Source organism: Liolophura sinensis, chromosome 6, assembly GCF_032854445.1.
Source record: "Liolophura sinensis isolate JHLJ2023 chromosome 6, CUHK_Ljap_v2, whole genome shotgun sequence".
Taxonomy (NCBI): Eukaryota; Metazoa; Mollusca; class Polyplacophora; order Chitonida; family Chitonidae; genus Liolophura; species Liolophura sinensis.
In genome coordinates this window covers 79,291,715-79,313,687 of record NC_088300.1, presented here as the reverse complement: position 1 = coordinate 79,313,687, position 21,973 = coordinate 79,291,715, and the positions used below count along the sequence as shown (strand labels likewise).

The 21,973-nt window shown below is 39.7% G+C and overlaps 1 protein-coding gene across 1 annotated transcript; it reads left to right on the top strand.

Moving 5' to 3' along the window:
- Nucleotides 1-11: 11 nt before the first annotated feature.
- On the top strand, nt 12-21,492 carry LOC135467977 (RNA/RNP complex-1-interacting phosphatase homolog). The gene is made up of 10 exons (XM_064745948.1): nt 12-124; nt 3,152-3,227; nt 3,674-3,705; nt 4,034-4,133; nt 5,787-5,866; nt 9,938-9,984; nt 10,239-10,299; nt 10,684-10,730; nt 11,350-11,425; nt 17,968-21,492. Exons 1-10 carry the CDS (start codon nt 108-110, stop codon nt 18,476-18,478), a joined length of 1,047 nt encoding a protein of 348 aa, XP_064602018.1. The 5' UTR covers nt 12-107; the 3' UTR covers nt 18,479-21,492.
- The last annotated feature ends 481 nt before the right edge of the window (nt 21,493-21,973 follow it).

Below are 21,973 nucleotides of genomic sequence, written 5' to 3'. Positions count from 1 at the left end.
CTGCTATTGAGGTAAAAACCTTCACCGGTCCGAAGTCGCATAAGTGGTCTATCCGCAAGTAAAGTTTCGTGGGAAAGGGGTATTTGTGTTGTGAAGAATTTGCGAAAATGGCTATACCAAAAAGGTAAAGTGACCGTGTATATTTATTCAGTTGGGGTGGTTTTCAAAACGTGTACAGTCATGTTGATTTACTGCGCGACATGCGAAAACTGGACCCGCAATAATAGTTTGCCACGTGTCGTTTTTTTTCCCCTGCTTTTGTTTATAAAATCAAACAAGAATATATTTTGAACGTTTTACATGTTTGTGTGATGCAGTAACACAGTTAATTAAATGTTCAAAGGGAAACTGTAGAGGCAATTCCATGCTTATGTGGGCTAATGATACAGTGTCCATAATGAAACCGAAAATGAAAGCTAACTGACCCGACGACCAACCTACTCAAGACAATTGGTCCAATAGTAATTAGTCAACTGGTTCAGTAGTTCAAGCTGTCTGGTTTATCACTAACAGTGCACAATTTTACACATTAAGATCTCTTTTGGGGGATACCATGTAGTTAATGTTAACAATTTCCTGTAATTTGTATCAAGTTATCTTCAGCGACCTCTGTTTCCACACAACCGTATAAGTTACCACCTATTGATCGGCCATCGCGACAAAGTTGAGGTTCTGAACCATAATTTAAAGGCTTTATATCTTGTGATATTAGCCAGGAAACATTTTTAATTTTGGGAACTGAAGACAAGAAGGTTCAGAACTTCCTTTTGTGAATGGCTCCACCAGAAACAAATTCAAAAAACCAAGCTCAAAGCTAATTTTTTTTTATTGCAGTTTTCCTTGTATGTTGATACATGTAAGGCACAGAAACATACTAAGGCACAATATGTATAAGTATTGCCTCAAGATCAAACTAACTACACATATATCTCTAAATTCCTGGTGGCCTCCGTGGCTCATTTGGCTAGTGAGCTAGCACAGCGTACTGACCCAGGAACCTCTGACCAATGCGATTGGTGTAAGTTCATGCTGGCTTCCTCTCTGGCCATATGTGGGAAGATCTGCCAGCAACCTGTGGATGGTCATGGGTTTCCCCCGGGTTGTGCCCAGTTTCCTCCCACCATAATGCTGGCGACTGTCATATAAGTGAAAAATAAATGATAAATAAATCAAAATTCCTGTTGCTTCCAAGTAAATGCACAGCTGTATAAAGGAAGTGCAGTTTGGATGTAGAACATCAAAAATGTTTTCTTAATGAAATCCGTTTGTTAAGGTTTAGAATACACGTTTTGCCATGTGGTCACACAATCAACCCTCTTGACAAATCTTCCCAGAGATAGCTTGATATAAGTACAGAAAATGTGCAGGAGTAAAACCAAATAGCTAAGGTGTTGATCCCTAGCAGTGATTTTCCTGTCAGGCTGAGGCAAGGCTTTTTCAAGCTGACATTTGGAGACAGTCAAATCTGTGACTTGTACCTAGTCGCACACTGCTTCTGAGCATGTGTATTTTCAGGCTATTTTCCATGGCAACAACGAACATACAGTTTTTGTTTTTTTACATTATCAAAAGTCCATTAGGTAATGGTTTTTTGATATTATATATATTTATCTGCTGAGGAAGGGTAAGAGGAATGCTTGTCATATATCAAACAGCATGAAAACATTGTGTGAATGTTAAACCATTGTGCTATATTCTACTTACCCATTGGTTCAGTGGTGGCAGCGCTTTGGTGAAATGGAGTTGCCCTGCCACAACTTGACAAGAAGACACAGTACACACACCTAATGACACCTCGTCATCATATGAATGAAATATTGTAAAGTATAATGTCAAACCTCAAGGATACAACCATGCATACTTACTCATTGGCATGTCAGTTTCTGGGCTGGTAATGCAAATTTATGCTCCGTGCCGTGTTGTGGGTGACAGAAACAGTGTGCAGCCTGGAACAGGTCAGAGATTTGGCTGTTTGCCTGACAGGGGAATGGCTCCCTGGGGAACGGCTGACTGGCGAATGGGTTATGTGAACCCATGCCTTAGCCATTTAACTTTACTCCAGCACCAAATTTATGATACAAAGACCAAAAGATATGATTCTGTCTTGTCGAAACTATGAAACACAGTCATACTGTATAAGGGTAGCCCATAACTTTCAATTAAATTAAAGATAGACCTCAACATTTAATGTAATTGATCTACCAATAACTATAAGTTAGAACTATGTACAGTAAGTTTCATGGGATAGTAACTTGCCAAAAGCCAGTGGTTTACCACAGGCTGTCAGGTTTGCAGCATTCATAGAAGTAGAGTAAACAAATTCCACACAGCAACAGACTTACAAGCAAAACATTATCAATCATTGTTCACACAGCAACAGACTTACAAGCAAAACATTATCAATCATTGTTCACACAGCAACAGACTTACAAGCAAAACATTATCAATCATTGTTCACACAGCAACAGACTTACAAGCAAAACATTATCAATCATTGTTCACACAGCAACAGACTTACAAGCAAAACATTATCAATCATTGTTCACACAGCAACAGACTTACAAGCAAAACATTATCAATCATTGTTCACACAGCAACAGACTTACAAGCAAAACATTATCAATCATTGTTCACACAGCAACAGACTTACAAGCAAAACATTATCAATCATTGTTCACTCAGCAACAGACTTACAAGCAAAACATTATCAATCATTGTTCACACAGCAACAGACTTACAAGCAAAACATTATCAATCATTGTTCACACAGCAACAGACTTACAAGCAAAACATTATCAATCATTGTTCACACAGCAACAGACTTACAAGCAAAACATTATCAATCATTGTTCACTCAGCAACAGACTTACAAGCAAAACATTATCAATCATTGTTCACACAGCAACAGACTTACAAGCAAAACATTATCAATCATTGTTCACTCAGCAACAGACTTACAAGCAAAACATTATCAATCATTGTTCACTCATTGGAAAACTGTAATTGCAATACGGAGTGATTGAGGAAGACTTTCGCAATTTCACCTGTCGCAAGGATAGCATGCCCCACAGAGCACATGCAGACTCATTGCTTAGTACAAAAAGTAGAATAGAAATTGTCTTTTCTAAAAAGTATTATTTTTTGTCTTTAGGTGGGAACCATATTCTGCAGTGGGCAATCAAGTCGACGGAACTCGTTTTATCTGCTTTAAAGTCCCTTTGAAGGAAGTAAGTTCATAAATCAAAGGTTTTGTGCAAAAAGAGAAGAAGTATTACGATGTTAGATGCTTTATTCCGTATTCAAAAGCACAAAATAAATTAGTATTGCCTAACTTACCTAAGGCTGGTGAGCTAAAGAGAGCGGTCTAGTTTCCTCCGCCCATAAAACTGATTGCCATCATATAAAGTGAAAAATGTAAACAACAAACCTGTAAATGAATAAATATACCAATAATGTGTCTCACTTGGTGCAGTGGTGATGACGTAATGAAAGTCAGAATGTTAAGTAAGGAGTTACTTTGTATATTTGTTATGCTAAGCTATTTAGTTGATGAACTAGACCTGGTAAGATATGTAGGTACCGTACAGATGTATGTCAAATAGTTTATGAATGCCTTTCTTCATAATACAGCTGTAAATAATTAATATATGTATTAATTGTTCCTGTTTTACAGAAATTGTGTGAAAAACTTCCCGAAGATTTGCGGTAAGGGAGAATAACAATTTCTTTTACAATTTTAAAGTAATGAAAACAGTAGAAAGGATTTATTGATAGATTTTCTTAAACGATTCATGAAACATAATTTTTTTTAATGTTATGTGCAGTTTGTGAGATGTTCTAACAGATTTGGGTACAATTAATTTTTTCATCTTATGAGTCATAATGGCCTGAGACGTAAGGCTTTGTTAGTCTGGCAGTTCATGAGCTAGACTAGTGATGTAGAGTGTAAACACTGTCAAAATAACTACAAGTGTTAGGGGATGTATTTCTGTTGTTTGTATGCAGGATGAGAGTATGTTGCTGTTTATTTCAGTTTCACCCCTGATAATTTGGTACAAATACTAGAAGAGCGAGGTCAGAAGTTAGCAGTTGTCATTGATCTGACAAACACATGCAGATATTACAGCAGTGAGGTAGGTGGAAATCAAAAGATTTCTACACACGTCTGAATTGGACTATACTATTTCCAGTTTTAAATGAACAATTTCAACGTAGATGGAGGAAAGATAGAACTCCCATCACACACAGCAGCGGTGCTGTCTGCCATGGAAGTTCCAGGTTGTCTTTAAAGAGCTGCTTTGGTGTCAAAACATCTGTGTCTTAAAAGCAAGGTGAATTGATAGGTGGATAGTCTGAATTGTTTTCCTAAATTGTGAAAATATTGGAGTGAATTAAAACCGATATTGTACGTTTCATCAGAGTATATGGAAACAAAATATTTCTGTCCCTTCCACTTTGCCTGGTGTGAGGTCACCCAAGAACACCTTACATCATCAGTCGCTGACGTATATCCACAAATGACGCTGCCCTTTTTAACGTTCTTGTCATCATCTTAGCATAATTGCCTTACTCAACGTCACATTTGCCTGATTCAACATCATACAGGGAATGTTATCATGCCACGTCAGGAAAATTTTGTGGACACTGCTGAAGATTTTGTTTTTCAAGGAATCTTTAGTTATGTGGGTTAAATAGTGTTATTCATCAAAATCCTATTGAAACATAGTGTTAGACTTACTTACTGATATGATTTCATTCATGTCATTGTAATATTTCTACGCAATTTGTATTCTGACCCTAGTGGCACTTTAAGAATTGACTTGACAGGATGAACTTGACATGTAAATGCTTAGACCTTAATATTAACACAAAAAGACAAGGACAGAGATCTGAGAAGAAAAACATTAATTTAATATTTGATTTTGATTTTTACCCCTGGGCCAGTATTGTCATAGCGGTTGGCCATTTTCATTGTTAAAACTCCATCTCCTGAACAATTTACCCCAAGTTCACCAAACTTATATCACACTTATCGTTTATCATGAGGAAGAACCTTGTGGATCTGCCCCTACCTTAAGCTCTTTTTCAAGGTAATTGGGGTCATCAAATTTTATTTTAACCAAAAAAATCCTGTTGACTTTCAGTGATCTCAGTGATTTTTTTTTCCCATCCGTCACTCCAATTCCTTGTAAACATTTTGAACCCTGTTAAATTTCAATGCTTCACAACCCAGCTTACACCTTATTATGTTAAAGAACAACAGTATGGCTTTTCTGTGACCTTGGATTTTCAAGGGTTATCTAATGTAAGTTAACTTGCAAGAAAGCTGAACTCCCTTCGTAGATTTCGTTTGAAACTCTCATGCCTAAAAAGTACTTAGAAAACTTTGCCAGGTTGTTTTTGTATAACGTTTGTATATTTTCTTAAGTAAATAAATTTGTCGCCTAAAACATCCACATTTTTTTTTTTAATTTTGAATTTAAAATTGATCTAAATTTGCGACAGTGGCGAGCGCCAGTGGTAGCCCTGATCTTGCTTGTTACACAGGAAATATTGCTTCTTTGTGGTAGAAATGGAGTGAAAGTCTTGTGTAATATATATATGTAATTGCTTTGTGTAGGTAATTTACATGTTTTTGCAGCTTGCTTGCTTTTTTGCTGTTTTAGGTCTGAATGTGCCTGAATTTGATGCTTTTTAAGAAATAAGCTCTGCAGAAAGAAACAGGCAGGTTACATAATTAAACCTCATTCTCTCAATCAAATTCTGGTTGAAATCCCATTTAACAGGACTTTGTGAAGCACGACATCAAGTATGAGAAGATAATGGTGGAAGGCCAAAGAATCCCGAGCAATAAAGAAGTGAAAAGGTAAACAAAGAACAGGTTTTACTCAGAATCGGAATCTGTTGGTAGGTTAAGCAATTCAACTCATGGCTCATGAGAGCAAACTGAACATGAGCAACCCACATTGTGTCTTATCTGAGCAATCTGAACATAACCAACCCACATTGTGGCTCATCTGAGCAATTTGAACATGAACAACCCACATTGTGTCTTATCTGAACATGAGCAACCCACATTGTGTCTGATCTGAGCAATCTGAACATAACCAACCCACATTGTGTCTTATCTGAGCAATCTGAACATAACCAACCCAGATTGTGGCTCATCTGAGCAATCTGAACATGAGCAACCCACATTGTGTCTTATCTGAGCAATCTGAACATAACCAACCCACATTGTGGCTCATCTGAGCAATCTGAACATAACTAACCCACATTGTGTCTTATCTGAGCAATCTGAACATAACCAACCCAGATTGTGGCTCATCTGAGCAATCTGAACATGAGCAACCCACATTGTGTCTTATCTGAGCAATCTGAACATAAGCAACCCACATTGTGTCTTATCTGAGCAATCTGAACATAACCAACCCACATTGTGGCTCATCTGAGCAATCTGAACATAACCAACCCACATTGTGTCTTATCTGAGCAATCTGAACATAACCAACCCACATTGTGGCTCATCTGAGCAATCTGAACATAACCAACCCACATTGTGTCTTATCTGAGCAATCTGAACATAACCAACCCACATTGTGTCTTATCTGAGCAATCTGAACATAAGCAACCCACATTGTGGCTCATTTGAGCAATCTGAACATGAGCAACCCACATAGTGTCTCACCTGAGCAATCTGAACATGAGTAACCCACATAGTGTCTCACCTGAGCAATCTGAACATGAGCAACCCACATTGTGTCTTATCTGAGCGTTCTGAACATAAGCAACCCACATTGTGTCTGATCTGAGCAATCTGAACATGAGCAACCCACATTGTGTCTGATCTGAGCAATCTGAACATAAGCAACCCACATTGTGTCTGATCTGAGCAATCTGAACATGAGCAACCCACATTGTGTCTTATCTGAGCAATCTGAACATGAGCAACCCACATTGTGGCTCATCTGAGCAATCTGAACATAAGCAACCCACATTGTGTCTTATCTGAGCAATCAGAACATAACCAACCCACATTGTGGCTCATCTGAGCAATCTGAACATGAGCAACCCACATTGTGTCTTATCTGAGCAATCTGAACATAACCAACCCAGATTGTGGCTCATCTGAGCAATCTGAACATGAGCAACCCACATTGTGTCTTATCTGAGCAATCTGAACATAACCAACCCACATTGTGGCTCATCTGAGCAATCTGAACATGAGCAACCCACATTGTGTCTTATCTGAGCAATCTGAACATAAGCAACCCACATTGTGTCTGATCTGAGCAATCTGAACATAAGCAACCCACATTGTGTCTGATCTGAGCAATCTGAACATAACCAACCCACATTGTGTCTGATCTGAGCAATCTGAACATGAACAACCCACATTGTGTCTTATCTGAGCAATCTGAACATGAGCAACCCACATAGTGTCTCACCTGAGCAATCTGAACATGAGTAACCCACATAGTGTCTCACCTGAGCAATCTGAACATGAGCAACCCACATTGTGTCTTATCTGAGCAATCTGAACATAACTAACCCACATTGTGTCTTATCTGAGCAATCTGAACATGAGCAACCCACATTGTGTCTTATCTGAGCAATCTGAACATGAGCAACCCACATTGTGTCTGATCTGAGCAATTTGAACATGAACAACCCACATTGTGTCTCATCTGAGCAATCTGAACATAACCAACCCACATTGTGGCTCATCTGAGCAATCTGAACATAACCAACCCACATTGTGGCTCATCTGAGCAATCTGAACATGAGCAACCCACATTGTGTCTTATCTGAGCAATCTGAACATAACCAACCCACATTGTGGCTCATCTGAGCAATCTGAACATAACCAACCCACATTGTGTCTTATCTGAGCAATCTGAACATAACCAACCCAGATTGTGGCTCATCTGAGCAATCTGAACATGAGCAACCCACATTGTGTCTTATCTGAGCAATCTGAACATAACCAACCCACATTGTGGCTCATCTGAGCAATCTGAACATAAGCAACCCACATTGTGTCTTATCTGAGCAATCTGAACATAAGCAACCCACATTGTGGCTCATCTGAGCAATCTGAACATGAGCAACCCACATAGTGTCTCACCTGAGCAAACTGAACATGAGCAACCCACATTGTGTCTCACCTGAGCAATCTGAACATGAGCAACCCACATAGTGTCTCACCTGAGCAATCTGAACATAAGCAACCCAAGTTGTGGGTCATCTGAGCAATCTGAACATAACCAACCCACATTGTGTCTTATCTGAGCAATCTGAGTATAATAAAACCCACATTGTGGCTCATCTGAGCAATCTGAACATGAGCAACCCACATAGTGTCTCACCTGAGCAATCTGAACATAAGCAACCCAAGTTGTGGGTCATCTGAGCAATCTGAACATAACCAACCCACATTGTGTCTTATCTGAGCAATCTGAGTATAATAAAACCCACATTGTGGCTCATCTGAGCAATCTGAACATGAGCAACCCACATAGTGTCTCACCTGAGCAATCTGAACATAAGCAACCCAAGTTGTGGGTCATCTGAGCAATCTGAACATAACCAACCCACATTGTGTCTTATCTGAGCAATCTGAGTATAATAAAACCCACATAGTGTCTCACCTGAGCAATCTGAACATGAACAACCCACATTGTGTCTTATCTGAGCAATCTGAACATAAGCAACCCACATAGTGTCTTATCTGAGCAATCTGAACATAGCCAACCCACATTGTGGCTCATCTGAACATAAGCAACCCACATTGTGTCTGATCTGAGCAATCTGAGTATAATCAACCCACATTGTGGCTCATCTGAGCAATCTGAACATAAGCAACCCAAGTTGTGGGGGTATGTTGGTGAATCTTGATCTGGGATTGGTTGTACAACAAGTTGTGGGGTATGTTGGTGAATCTTGATCTGGGATTGGTTGTACAACAAGTTGTGGGGTATGTTGGTGAATCTTGATCTGGGATTGGTTGTACAACAAGTTGTGGGGTATGTTGGTGAATCTTGATCTGGGATTGGTTGTACAACAAGTTGTGGGGTATGTTGGTGAATCTTGATCTGGGATTGGTTGTACAACAAGTTGTGGAGTATGTTGGTGAATCTTGATGAATGTGAATATATCACAGGGATCTGGTTTTTGCTTTATCTTACAAGCAGACGACTTGTCAAAATCTTATTCACAATTTTGTCATCGTGCATTTGGCCAGCATGGGTAAACACAAATCCTGCAAGTGTTGATGGATCAGTTTAGGTGTGACTGCAAACAGTTCTGTGATTTTAATCAAGATAAATCAGTCATGATGACGATGATGAAAAAATGGTGATGAATCACAGGGGCCATGCATGTAGGTAGTCATACTTCTGGAGTCACATGGATAACCCACATGGTTATGCGGTGAAAACCCACATGGTTATGTGGTGAAAACCCACGTGGTTATGCGGTGAAAACCCAGGTGAGTCTGGAGAAGCCCAATCTGTGTAGCTAATACAAGCACCTATCAGAATTGCTCATCACGTTTACAATGTTTGTTTGGAAGAGAAAACTTATAGGCATAATGAGTAGATGCAGTAATTTCTTATTTTTATTATGTTGTTTTACTCTTATGTACTCAAGTTAAACTTTTATGTTAAAACAATTCCTGGCTGCCCAAAGAGGTGAGCTGTGAATGAAATTGATGTGAAAACCAAATTTTTTATTCATAAACCATCATTTTATCAATTATTAATAAATTGTTTGTTGGTTTCAAGACAGTTTAGGGGCCCAGATGTTTATGGGAACTAAAACAGCTCTAGATATTGCCCTGTTATGTCAGTGAAGTAATCTTACACTTATTGTAAGGCCCTTATCAAGTTAAGTACATGTTGACATCCCACTGATAAGTTCTCATTTATTATTTCAGTTTCTTCTCTGCTGTGGAAAAGATTTTAGCTGAAACAGAAAATGAAGGTAATTTTTGTTCAGTAACAGAACACCATACTGTACATTGCCATTGTGTAGTTTTCAAGTAGGCATAAAAATGTATGTATGTATACAATGTATATCAGTGAACAACAGCCCCTCGCCTCCCATTTCACCACCGCCCCCCTGCCCCCCGCCCCCATTTCACTCCTGCCCCCCGCCCCCCATTTCACCCCAAAATGGAGTTTTGCTAATGTTACTGCTATTCTAATTTCAGAGGTTTATTTTTGATATCTTTTCAGACACATTGATAGGCGTACACTGTACTCATGGCGTCAACAGAACAGGATACCTTATCTGCAGGTGAGACTTTCTTCATCAGTTTATATTAATATTGTGAAATTTTGAATTCGTGTCTGGTTTTGTCTAGTAGTTGGTGTTGTAGCCAAATCTTCTACAGAACACTTTTAACAGACATTTATAGTGCTGCATCACTAGAATATCATGCTGAAGACACTAGACATTATGCCAAGCCTATAGTCACAGTATTCTGACACCAGACTGAGCAGCATTGTGTCGGTACTCGTTTGCTGCATAACCAGGTGAAGGAAGTTGTGATAAGTGATAAGTTGCTGTCATTCACTTTATATTCATTAGTTCCTTTGATCAGAAAAGACACCTTTGCAGTTTTCTAAATGAGTCTTGTTTGGTTTAAAACTGATCAGCTGTTTTTGTTTTGTTTTATAGATATATGATTGAGAAGATGTCACTAGGTGCTGATGAAGCCATCAAAGGTGAATTAAAAATTCTTTTTCAGATTCGTCTGTACTTGGAGACTAAATCCGTGCTAATTCTGATTCATTCTGATTCATGTAGATTATCACCTATCATTTTGGATGAAGGAGGCTTTTTTCACGTAGGGATTTTGGGCTTTAGCATAAAAGTGTAATCCATCTTAAAATTTTAAGTATGTGCGTCTTATCGATGAAATGTTTACTGCTGATTCTGCGGTGTTGTTGTACAATATGATCCGAGTTTCAGTTTCTATTTCATTTATTTTGCATTGTAATGAGGATTAGACTTGGACAAAATGTATTTGTGACACAGAGGTCGGATAGGAAGTTTTCACATGATTGGGGTGGTAATATTCAGTTAAATAGCTTATGCATGTAGACATAGTCTTTTCAATGTACCACTTAGACCATGTAAATGATTTGTACCCACTCTCTACCAACACCCTGAAAAACTTTCTGTAAACATCAAATCCTCCCCCATTAGGTTTCTTACTCAGTTTTCTTATATTTTGTAATCAGAGTTAAATAATACAAATGTTTTTCAAGCAAGGTCACAAATGGTGCACAACTTGATTTCCTCAATAAATTATGACTGTCTTTTTTCTGTTTTTTTTAAAAGCATTTTCTACTGCCAGAGGTCACCCAATAGAGAGAGAAAACTTTTTAGAAGATCTGCGATTGAGGGAAAATGGCGGGTTAGTAAAGATAATACACAAATAAATACACCTTTGTTTATCAGAGCTTATAGAATTATTGTGTTGTGATTTATTTTGAAATGTTATCCTATCAACAAATACCTTTAATATTTTGTGCAAACAATTCAAGAGTCTAAGATAAATTTTATGTTTGTCAAAAGTAATGTACAGATGTAGTAAAGCAGAGACATTCCTCTGTGGGTCCCCATAGTAAAGCAGATAGTCTCAGCCTTCCAAACATAGTAAAGCAGATAGTCTCAGCCCTCCAAACATAGTAGAGCAGATAGTCTCAGCCCTGCAAACACAGTAAAGCAGATAGTCTCAGCCCTCCAAACATAGTAAAGCATATAGTCTCAGCCCTTCAAACATAGTAAAGCAGATAGTCTCAGCCCTCCAAACATAGTAGAGCAGATAGTCTCAGCCCTTCAAACATAGTAAAGCAGATAGTCTCAGCCCTCCAAACATAGTAGAGCAGAGAGTCTCAGCCCTCCAGACATAGTAAAGCAGATAGTCTCAGCCCTCCAAACATAGTAAAGCATATAGTCTCAGCCCTTCAAACATAGTGAAGTAGATAGTCTCAGCCCTCCAAACATAGTAGAGCAGAGAGTCTCAGCCCTTCAAACATAGTAAAGCAGATAGTCTCAGCCCTCCAAACATAGTAGAGCAGAGAGTCTCAGCCCTTCAAACATAGTGAAGTAGATAGTCTCAGCCCTCCAAACATAGTAGAGCAGAGAGTCTCAGCCCTTCAAACATAGTAAAGCAGATAGTCTCAGCCCTCCAAACATCATAAAGCAGATAGTCCCAGCCCTCCAAACATAGTAAAGCAGATAGTCTCAGCCCTCCAAACATAGTAGAGCAGATAGTCCCAGCCCTCCAAACATAGTAAAACAGATACTCGGCCCTCCAAACATAGTAAAGCAGAGAGTCTCAGCCCTCCAAACATAGTAAAGCAGATAGTCTCAGCCCTTCAAACATAGTAAAGCAGATAGTCTCAGTCCTCCAAACATAGTAAAGCAGATAGTCTCAGCCCTTCAAACATAGTAGAGCAGAGAGTCTCAGCCCTCCAGACATAGTAAAGCAGATAGTCTCAGCCCTTCAAACATAGTAGAGCAGAGAGTCTTAGCCCTCCAAACATAGTAAAGCAGATAGTCTCAGCCCTCCAAACATAGTAAAGCAGATAGTCTCAGCCCTTCAAACATAGTAAAGCAGATAGTCTCAGCCCTCCAAACATAGTAAAGCAGATAGTCTCAGCCCTTCAAACATAGTAGAGCAGAGAGTCTCAGCCCTCCAGACATAGTAAAGCAGATAGTCTCAGCCCTTCAAACATAGTAGAGCAGAGAGTCTTAGCCCTCCAAACATAGTAAAGCAGAGAGTCTCAGCCCTCCAAACATAGTAAAGCAGATAGTCTCAGCCCTTCAAACATAGTAGAGCAGAGAGTCTCAGCCCTCCAGACATAGTAAAGCAGATAGTCTCAGCCCTTCAAACATAGTAAAGCAGATAGTCTCAGCCCTCCAGACATAGTAAAGCAGATAGTCTCAGCCCTTCAAACATAGTAAAGCAGATAGTCTCAGTCCTCCAAATATAGTAAAGCAGATAGTCTCAGCCCAACAAACATAGTAGAGCAGATAGTCTCAGCCCTTCAAACATAGTAGAGCAGATAGTCTCAGCCCTTCAAACATAGTAGAGCAGAGAGTCTCAGCCCTTTAAACATAGTAAAGCAGAGAGTCTCAGCCCTTCAAATATAGTAAAGCAGATAGTCTCAGCTCTCCAAACATAGTAGAGCAGAGAGTCTCAGCCCTCCAGACATAGTAAAGCAGATAGTCTCAGCCCTTCAAACATAGTAAAGCAGATAGTCTCAGCCCTCCAAACATAGTAAAGCAGAGAGTCTCAGCCCTTCAAACATAGTAAAGCAGATAGTCTCAGCCCTCCAAACATAGTAGAGCAGAGAGTCTCAGCCCTCCAGACATAGTAAAGCAGATAGTCTCAGCCCTTCAAACATAGTAAAGCAGATAGTCTCAGCCCTTCAAACATAGTAAAGCAGATAGTCTCAGCCCTCCAAACATAGTAGAGCAGAGAGTCTCAGCCCTCCAGACATAGTAAAGCAGATAGTCTCAGCCCTTCAAACATAGTAAAGCAGAGAGTCTCAGCCCTTCAAACATAGTAAAGCAGATAGTCTCAGCCCTTCAAACATAGTAGAGCAGAGAGTCTCAGCCCTCCAGACATAGTAAAGCAGATAGTCTCAGCCCTTCAAACATAGTAAAGCAGATAGTCTCAGCCCTCCAAACATAGTAAAGCAGATAGTCTCAGCATTCCAAACATAGTAAAGCAGATAGTCTCAGCCCTTCAAACATAGTAAAGCAGATAGTCTCAGCCCTTCAAACATAGTAGAGCAGAGAGTCTCAGCCCTCCAGACATAGTAAAGCAGATAGTCTCAGCCCTTCAAACATAGTAAAGCAGATAGTCTCAGCCCTTCAAACATAGTAAAGCAGATAGTCTCAGCCATTCAAACATAGTAAAGCAGAGAGTCTCAGCCCTCCAGACATAGTAAAGCAGATAGTCTCAGCCCTCCAAACATAGTAAAGCAGATAGTCTCAGCCCTCCAAACATAGTAAAGCAGATAGTCTCAGCCCTCCAAACATAGTAAAGCAGATAGTCTCAGCCCTCCAAACAGTAAAGCAGAGAGTCTCAGCCCTCCAGACATAGTAAAGCAGATAGTCTCAGCACTCCAAACATAGTAGTGCAGAGAGTCTCAGCCCTCCAGACATAGTAAAGCAGATAGTCTCAGCCCTTCAAACATAGTAGAGCAGAGAGTCTCAGCCCCATAGTAAAGCAGATAGTCTCAGCCCTTCAAACATAGTAGAGCAGATAGTCTCAGCATTCCAAACATAGTAAAGCAGATAGTCTCAGCCCTCCAAACATAGTAAAGCAGATAGTCTCAGCCCTCCAAACATAGTAGAGCAGAGAGTCTCAGCCCTCCAGACATAGTAAAGCAGATAGTCTCAGCACTCCAAACATAGTAGAGCAGAGAGTATCAGCCCTCCAGACATAGTAAAGCAGATAGTCTCAGCCCTTCAAACATAGTAGAGCAGAGAGTCTCAGCCCTCCAGACATAGTAAAGCAGATAGTCTCAGCCCTTCAAACATAGTAAAGCAGATAGTCTCAGCCCTTCAAACATAGTAGAGCAGAGAGTCTCAGCCCTCCAGACATAGTAAAGCAGATAGTCTCAGCCCTTCAAACATAGTAAAGCAGATAGTCTCAGCCCTTCAAACATAGTAAAGCAGATAGTCTCAGCCCTTCAAACATAGTAAAGCAGAGAGTCTCAGCCCTCCAGACATAGTAAAGCAGATAGTCTCAGCCCTCCAAACATAGTAAAGCAGATAGTCTCAGCCCTCCAAACATAGTAAAGCAGATAGTCTCAGCCCTCCAAACATAGTAAAGCAGATAGTCTCAGCCCTTCAAACATAGTAGAGCAGAGAGTCTCAGCCCTCCAGACATAGTAAAGCAGATAGTCTCAGCCCTCCAAACATAGTAAAGCAGAGAGTCTCAGCCCTCCAAACATAGTAAAGCAGATAGTCTCAGCCCTCCAAACATAGTAGTGCAGAGAGTCTCAGCCCTCCAAACATAGTAAAGCAGATACTCAGCCCTTCAAACATAGTAAAGCAGATAGTCTCAGCCCTTCAAACATAGTAAAGCAGATAGTCTCAGCCCTTCAAACATAGTAAAGCAGAGAGTCTCAGCCCTCCAGACATAGTAAAGCAGATAGTCTCAGCCCTCCAAACATAGTAAAGCAGATAGTCTCAGCCCTCCAAACATAGTAAAGCAGATAGTCTCAGCCCTCCAAACATAGTAGTGCAGAGAGTCTTAGCCCTCCAAACATAGTAAAGCAGATAGTCTCAGCCCTCCAAACATAGTAAAGCAGATAGTCTCAGCCCTCCAAACAGTAAAGCAGAGAGTCTCAGCCCTCCAGACATAGTAAAGCAGATAGTCTCAGCACTCCAAACATAGTAGTGCAGAGAGTCTCAGCCCTCCAGACATAGTAAAGCAGATAGTCTCAGCCCTTCAAACATAGTAGAGCAGAGAGTCTCAGCCCCATAGTAAAGCAGATAGTCTCAGCCCTTCAAACATAGTAGAGCAGATAGTCTCAGCATTCCAAACATAGTAAAGCAGATAGTCTCAGCCCTCCAAACATAGTAAAGCAGATAGTCTCAGCCCTCCAAACATAGTAGAGCAGAGAATCTCAGCCCTCCAGACATAGTAAAGCAGATAGTCTCAGCACTCCAAACATAGTAGAGCAGAGAGTATCAGCCCTCCAGACATAGTAAAGCAGATAGTCTCAGCCCTTCAAACATAGTAGAGCAGAGAGTCTCAGCCCTCCAGACATAGTAAAGCAGATAGTCTCAGCCCTTCAAACATAGTAAAGCAGATAGTCTCAGCCCTTCAAACATAGTAGAGCAGAGAGTCTCAGCCCTCCAGACATAGTAAAGCAGATAGTCTCAGCCCTTCAAACATAGTAAAGCAGATAGTCTCAGCCCTTCAAACATAGTAAAGCAGATAGTCTCAGCCCTTCAAACATAGTAAAGCAGAGAGTCTCAGCCCTCCAGACATAGTAAAGCAGATAGTCTCAGCCCTCCAAACATAGTAAAGCAGATAGTCTCAGCATTCCAAACATAGTAAAGCAGATAGTCTCAGCCCTCCAAACATAGTAAAGCAGATAGTCTCAGCCCTTCAAACATAGTAGAGCAGAGAGTCTCAGCCCTCCAGACATAGTAAAGCAGATAGTCTCAGCCCTCCAAACATAGTAAAGCAGAGAGTCTCAGCCCTCCAAACATAGTAAAGCAGATAGTCTCAGCCCTCCAAACATAGTAGTGCAGAGAGTCTCAGCCCTCCAAACATAGTAAAGCAGATACTCAGCCCTTCAAACATAGTAAAGCAGATAGTCTCAGCCCTTCAAACATAGTAAAGCAGATAGTCTCAGCCCTTCAAACATAGTAAAGCAGAGAGTCTCAGCCCTCCAGACATAGTAAAGCAGATAGTCTCAGCCCTCCAAACATAGTAAAGCAGATAGTCTCAGCCCTCCAAACATAGTAAAGCAGATAGTCTCAGCCCTCCAAACATAGTAGTGCAGAGAGTCTCAGCCCTCCAAACATAGTAAAGCAGATAGTCTCAGCCCTCCAAACATAGTAGTGCAGAGAGTCTCAGCCCTCCAAACATAGTAAAGCAGATACTCAGCCCTCCAAACATAGTAAAGCAGATAGACTCAGCCCTCCAAACATAGTAAAGCAGAGAGTCTCAGCCCTCCAGACATAGTAAAGCAGATAGTCTCAGCCCTTCAAACATAGTAGAGCAGAGAGTCTCAGCCCTCCAGACATAGTAAAGCAGATACTCAGCCCTCCAGACATAGTAAAGCAGATAGTCTCAGCCCTCCAAACATAGTAGTGCAGAGAGTCTCAGCCCTCCAAACATAGTAAAGCAGATAGACTCAGCCCTCCAAACATAGTAAAGCAGATAAGACTCAGTCTTTCAGTAATAAAGAAGACTGCTCTCTAAGACTACATGTAGTAAAGCAGATAGACTCAGCCATACAAAGGCAATAAAACAGATGGACTCTGCTCTCTAAGTATACATGTACATGTAGTAAAACAAATTCAGCTCCCTAAGGACAGTAAAGAAGATAGATTCAGCTCTCTAAGGAAGGTAATACAGATAAATTCAGCTCTCTAAGGATAGTAATACAGATATATTCAGCTCACTAAGGATACTAAAGCAGATAACATGCCTCACTAAGGTTAATAAAGCAGATAGATTCAGCTCTCTAAGGAAGGTAATACAGATAAATTCAGCTCTCTAAGGATAGCAAAACAGATAGATTCAGCTCTCTAAAGATAGTAAAGCAGATAGATTTCGCTCACTAAGGATACTAAAGCAGATAACATGCCGCTGTAAGGTTAATAAAGCAGATAGATTCAGCTTTCTAAGGATAGTAATACAGATAGATTCAGCTTTCTGAGAATTGTTTTACAGAAAGAATCAGCTCTCTAAGGATACTAAAGTAGATGACCCTCTAAGGTTAGCAAAGCAGATAGACCTATTCACTAAGCGTAGCGAAACAAGCACATGTAGACTCTGCAGTTGTATAGTTTGTATCTGCCATCAACAGAGAGTTTGTCCAGAGGATAGCATGTCCCTGGATCCACACACAGATGTCTTCAAAGGCATCAGTTCTCTCTGAAGATACAAATATTGAAAAAAGAAAGAAACTCACCATTGAACCTGAATAATTATTTGATTTGTGTTTAACATCATACTTAAAAAATTTTCACATATATTATAGCGATCAGATTTACAAGTTGAACGAACTGGAGTGCCCGAAGTAAACCACGACTCGTCACCGAGTATGGATGTAGCTTCAGCCAAAGCAGTGAAAGCTAAATCTGGACACACTCTCAATGATCAAGTCCTTTAACCATCTCAAAATATGGATTGATTGTCAGTCGTATAATCCAGGCAATGGTTTCTGATTATGGTTTTCTGTTGTTTTCCAGTGAAGGGTTACCTGAAAGTAAACAGATGAACAGAAACGAACATTTCAGTGAAAGGTTTACAGGAAGACCTGAACAATTTCACGATAGACGCAGTAGATTTGGGGATAGATATGAAGGTTTTCCAGAAAGTCACCAAAGGTCTTATGAACCTGAGGAAAGATTTGATGACAGATATGTTGAAAGACGCCACAGATTTCAAGAAAGAGGTGAAAGAATTTACCCTCAAGTTGATTTATATCATGACACTGAGCACAGTGAGAGAAGATCCAGGGGAGATAACCGGAGGGGTGGTGGGCCACAGAAGAGCTACAGGTCTCACAAATATCATCCGTACAACAGCACTCACTATTCAGACTGCCATGGTGAACCGTCGAGTAATGATTGGCACAGGCCCCACCACAGACCTGCTCACAGACGTGCTCACAGACACAGATATAACAGTGGCACAAAATATTACTTGGTTGACGAACAAAGTGGAGACAACTTTGGATACACTTCTTTTGCTAACTGATAAAGGAATAGTTGACCTTGTGTAAAGGTCATGAGATAGCAACCACAATTTCACGGCCGTCATCTTTCTACAGCTTTTTGGAGTGTCACAACAACATGAATTGGAGAATCCATTTATTGCAGATACTGTTGTTTATACACTTCAATCTTCAAACTTCTGTGATATATCTCATACAAACATGCCTCATGTTTGCTAGAGTTAATTGGATTAATTATTGTAACTGATAATTCTTTTATTTCTTTAACTTGACCATGTATTATTGTATAAATGTTAGCGATAGCCTCTTCAGAAAGCGTGCTAAGCTTTCATGGCTGAACACTTGTAGCTACATGTTATTTACATAACACTGGCTGTGCTTTGTGAAACAAGCTCATGTACCACAGAGCATCTCAAAATTGAACTTGCTTCAGCTTTGAATACACCAGAGATATTTAGTACTCCTTCAGCTTTGAATGCACCAGAGATATTTAGTACTCATTCAGCTTTGAATACACTAGAGATATTTAGTACTCATTCAATGTCTAATACACAGGAGGTATTTAGTACTTTTTCAGCTTTGAATACACTAGAGGTATTTAGTACTCCTTCAGCTTTGAATACACCAGAGATATTTAGTACTCCTTCAGCTTTGAATACACCAGAGGTATTTAGTACTCTTTCAATGTCTAATACACAGGAGGTATTTAGTCCTCCTTCAGCTTTGAATACACTAGAGGTATTTAGTACTCCTGCAGCTTTGAATACACCAGAGGTATTTAGTCCTCCTTCAGCTTTGAATGCACTAGAGGTATTTAGTCCTCCTTCAGCTTTGAATACACCAGAGATATTTGGTTTTTCTTCAGCTTTGAATACACCAGAGGTATTTAGTACTCCTGCAGCTTTGAATACACCAGAGATATTTAGTACTCCTTCAGCTTTGAATGCACTAGAGGTATTTAGTCCTCCTTCAGCTTTGAATACACTAGAGGTATTTAGTACTCCTTCAGCTTTGAATACACTAGAGGTATTTAGTACTCCTTCAATGTCAAATACACTAGAGGTATTTAGTACTTTTTCAGCTTTGAATACACCAGAGGTATTTAGTACTCCTTCAATGTCTAATACACAGGAGGTATTTAGTACTCATTCAGCTTTGAATACACCAGAGGTATTTAGTCCTCCTTCAGCTTTGAATACACTAGAGGTATTTAGTACTCCTTCAGCTTTGAATACACCAGAGATATTTAGTACTCCTGCAGATTTGAATACACTAGAGGTATTTAGTACTCCTTCAGCTTTGAATACACCAGAGATATTTAGTCCTCCTTCAGCTTTGAATACACTAGAGGTATTTAGTACTCATTCAATGTCTAATACACAGGAGGTATTTAGTCCTCCTTCAGCTTTGAATACACTAGAGGTATTTAGTACTCCTGCAGCTTTGAATACACCAGAGGTATTTAGTCCTCCTTCAGCTTTGAATGCACTAGAGGTATTTAGTCCTCCTTCAGCTTTGAATACACCAGAGATATTTGGTCCTTCTTCAGCTTTGAATACACCAGAGGTATTTAGTACTCCTGCAGCTTTGAATACACCAGAGATATTTAGTACTCCTTCAGCTTTGAATGCACTAGAGGTATTTAGTCCTCCTTCAGCTTTGAATACACTAGAGGTATTTAGTACTCCTTCAGCTTTGAATACACTAGAGGTATTTAGTACTCCTTCAATGTCAAATACACTAGAGGTATTTAGTACTTTTTCAGCTTTGAATATACCAGAGGTATTTAGTACTCATTCAATGTCTAATACACAGGAGGTATTTAGTACTCATTCAGCTTTGAATACACCAGAGGTATTTAGTTCTCCTTCAGCTTTGAATACACTAGAGGTATTTAGTACTCCTTCAGCTTTGAATACACCAGAGATATTTAGTACTCCTGCAGATTTGAATACACTAGAGGTATTTAGTACTCCTTCAGCTTTGAATACACTAGAGGTATTTAGCCCTCCTTCAGCTTTGAATACACCAGAGGTATTTAGTACTCATTCAATGTCTAATACACAGGAGGTATTTAGTACTTTTTCAGCTTTGAATACACTAGAGGTATTTAGTACTCCTTCAGCTTTGAATACACCAGAGATATTTAGTACTCCTTCAGCTTTGAATACACCAGAGGTATTTAGTACTCTTTCAATGTCTGATACACAGGAGGTATTTAGTCCTCCTTCAGCTTTGAATACACTAGAGGTATTTAGTACTCCTGCAGCTTTGAATACACCAGAGGTATTTAGTCCTCCTTCAGCTTTGAATGCACTAGAGGTATTTAGTCCTCCTTCAGCTTTGAATACACCAGAGGTATTTAGTACTCTTTCAATGTCTGATACACAGGAGGTATTTAGTCCTCCTTCAGCTTTGAATACACTAGAGGTATTTAGTACTCCTGCAGCTTTGAATACACCAGAGGTATTTAGTCCTCCTTCAGCTTTGAATACACTAGAGGTATTTAGTACTCCTGCAGCTTTGAATACACCAGAGGTATTTAGTCCTCCTTCAGCTTTGAATGCAGTAGAGGTATTTAGTCCTCCTTCAGCTTTGAATACACTAGAGGTATTTAGTACTCATTCAATATCAAATACACTGGAGATATTTAGTTCCCCTGTGTTGTGTTCTAAAATAGTACTTATTTAGTACTCTTCAACTTCTCAAATTTGATGCAACATATTGCATAATTAGGGTTGCTTCCTAGATTGGGAAACTTCTTCAGTAGCAATGCTAGTACATGTACATCATACACTTTGTAGGAGTCCATTGGTGGTTTGCAGACAAAATTTTGTTCATTTATACCTGTCAGTTTGTGAAATAACGTGAATGTAACGTTCTGGTTTGCCCTTGGAGGTGTTATCATTGAATTTTTATGTTCATTTGAAGTTTGTATGATTTTCCCCATTGAAATTGTTTCTGCGGGACTGTGGTGTCACACACTGTTAAAGATGATTTCATAAACTGTCAGGAAGCTTTCAAATAAAGAGTTTTAAAAGAGTTTTAAGAATTTGACGTTTAAAGACTTTAGAAGAATTATTAAGGAGAGAGTGAATGAATTATCCTAATGGTTGAAGCTCCTGCCTTATGCAGAGGCTGATTTTTGTTAAGTGCATCACTACACAGGCAGTGTCTTGTCTGTAACTAGATCTGAAGTAAGACACAGTTGCTAAGGGCTAACCTACTAGATGATACCTATTCTATCTTCTCTCTAAGTAAATCTAAAGTATGACCTACTCTCAGCCCATCCCATGACCTTGTTTTGGTAGAAGTTGTTTCGTTTCATGTACAAGTGGGAACTAACATCACCTCCCACAAGAAGCAAGAATTCCATTGGATGAAAAGCACTCAGCTTCAGTGTAGGTCTTTACTCAGAACTGGTTAGTGAGAAATCCCTACAGAGATCTGCTGGTTTCAGTGATATTGTACTCTGAACCATGCTCATAATAGTGGGAGGAATCTCTCCAATTTGTCTC

Excerpts from the sequence above, each read along its gene's own strand:
- LOC135467977 (XM_064745948.1), top strand. Across the intron at positions 3,228-3,673 it reads TTAAAGTCCCTTTGAAGGAA|AAATTGTGTGAAAAACTTCC; the intron begins GTAAGTTCATAA and ends CCTGTTTTACAG. Across the intron at positions 3,706-4,033 it reads AAACTTCCCGAAGATTTGCG|TTTCACCCCTGATAATTTGG; the intron begins GTAAGGGAGAAT and ends TGTTTATTTCAG.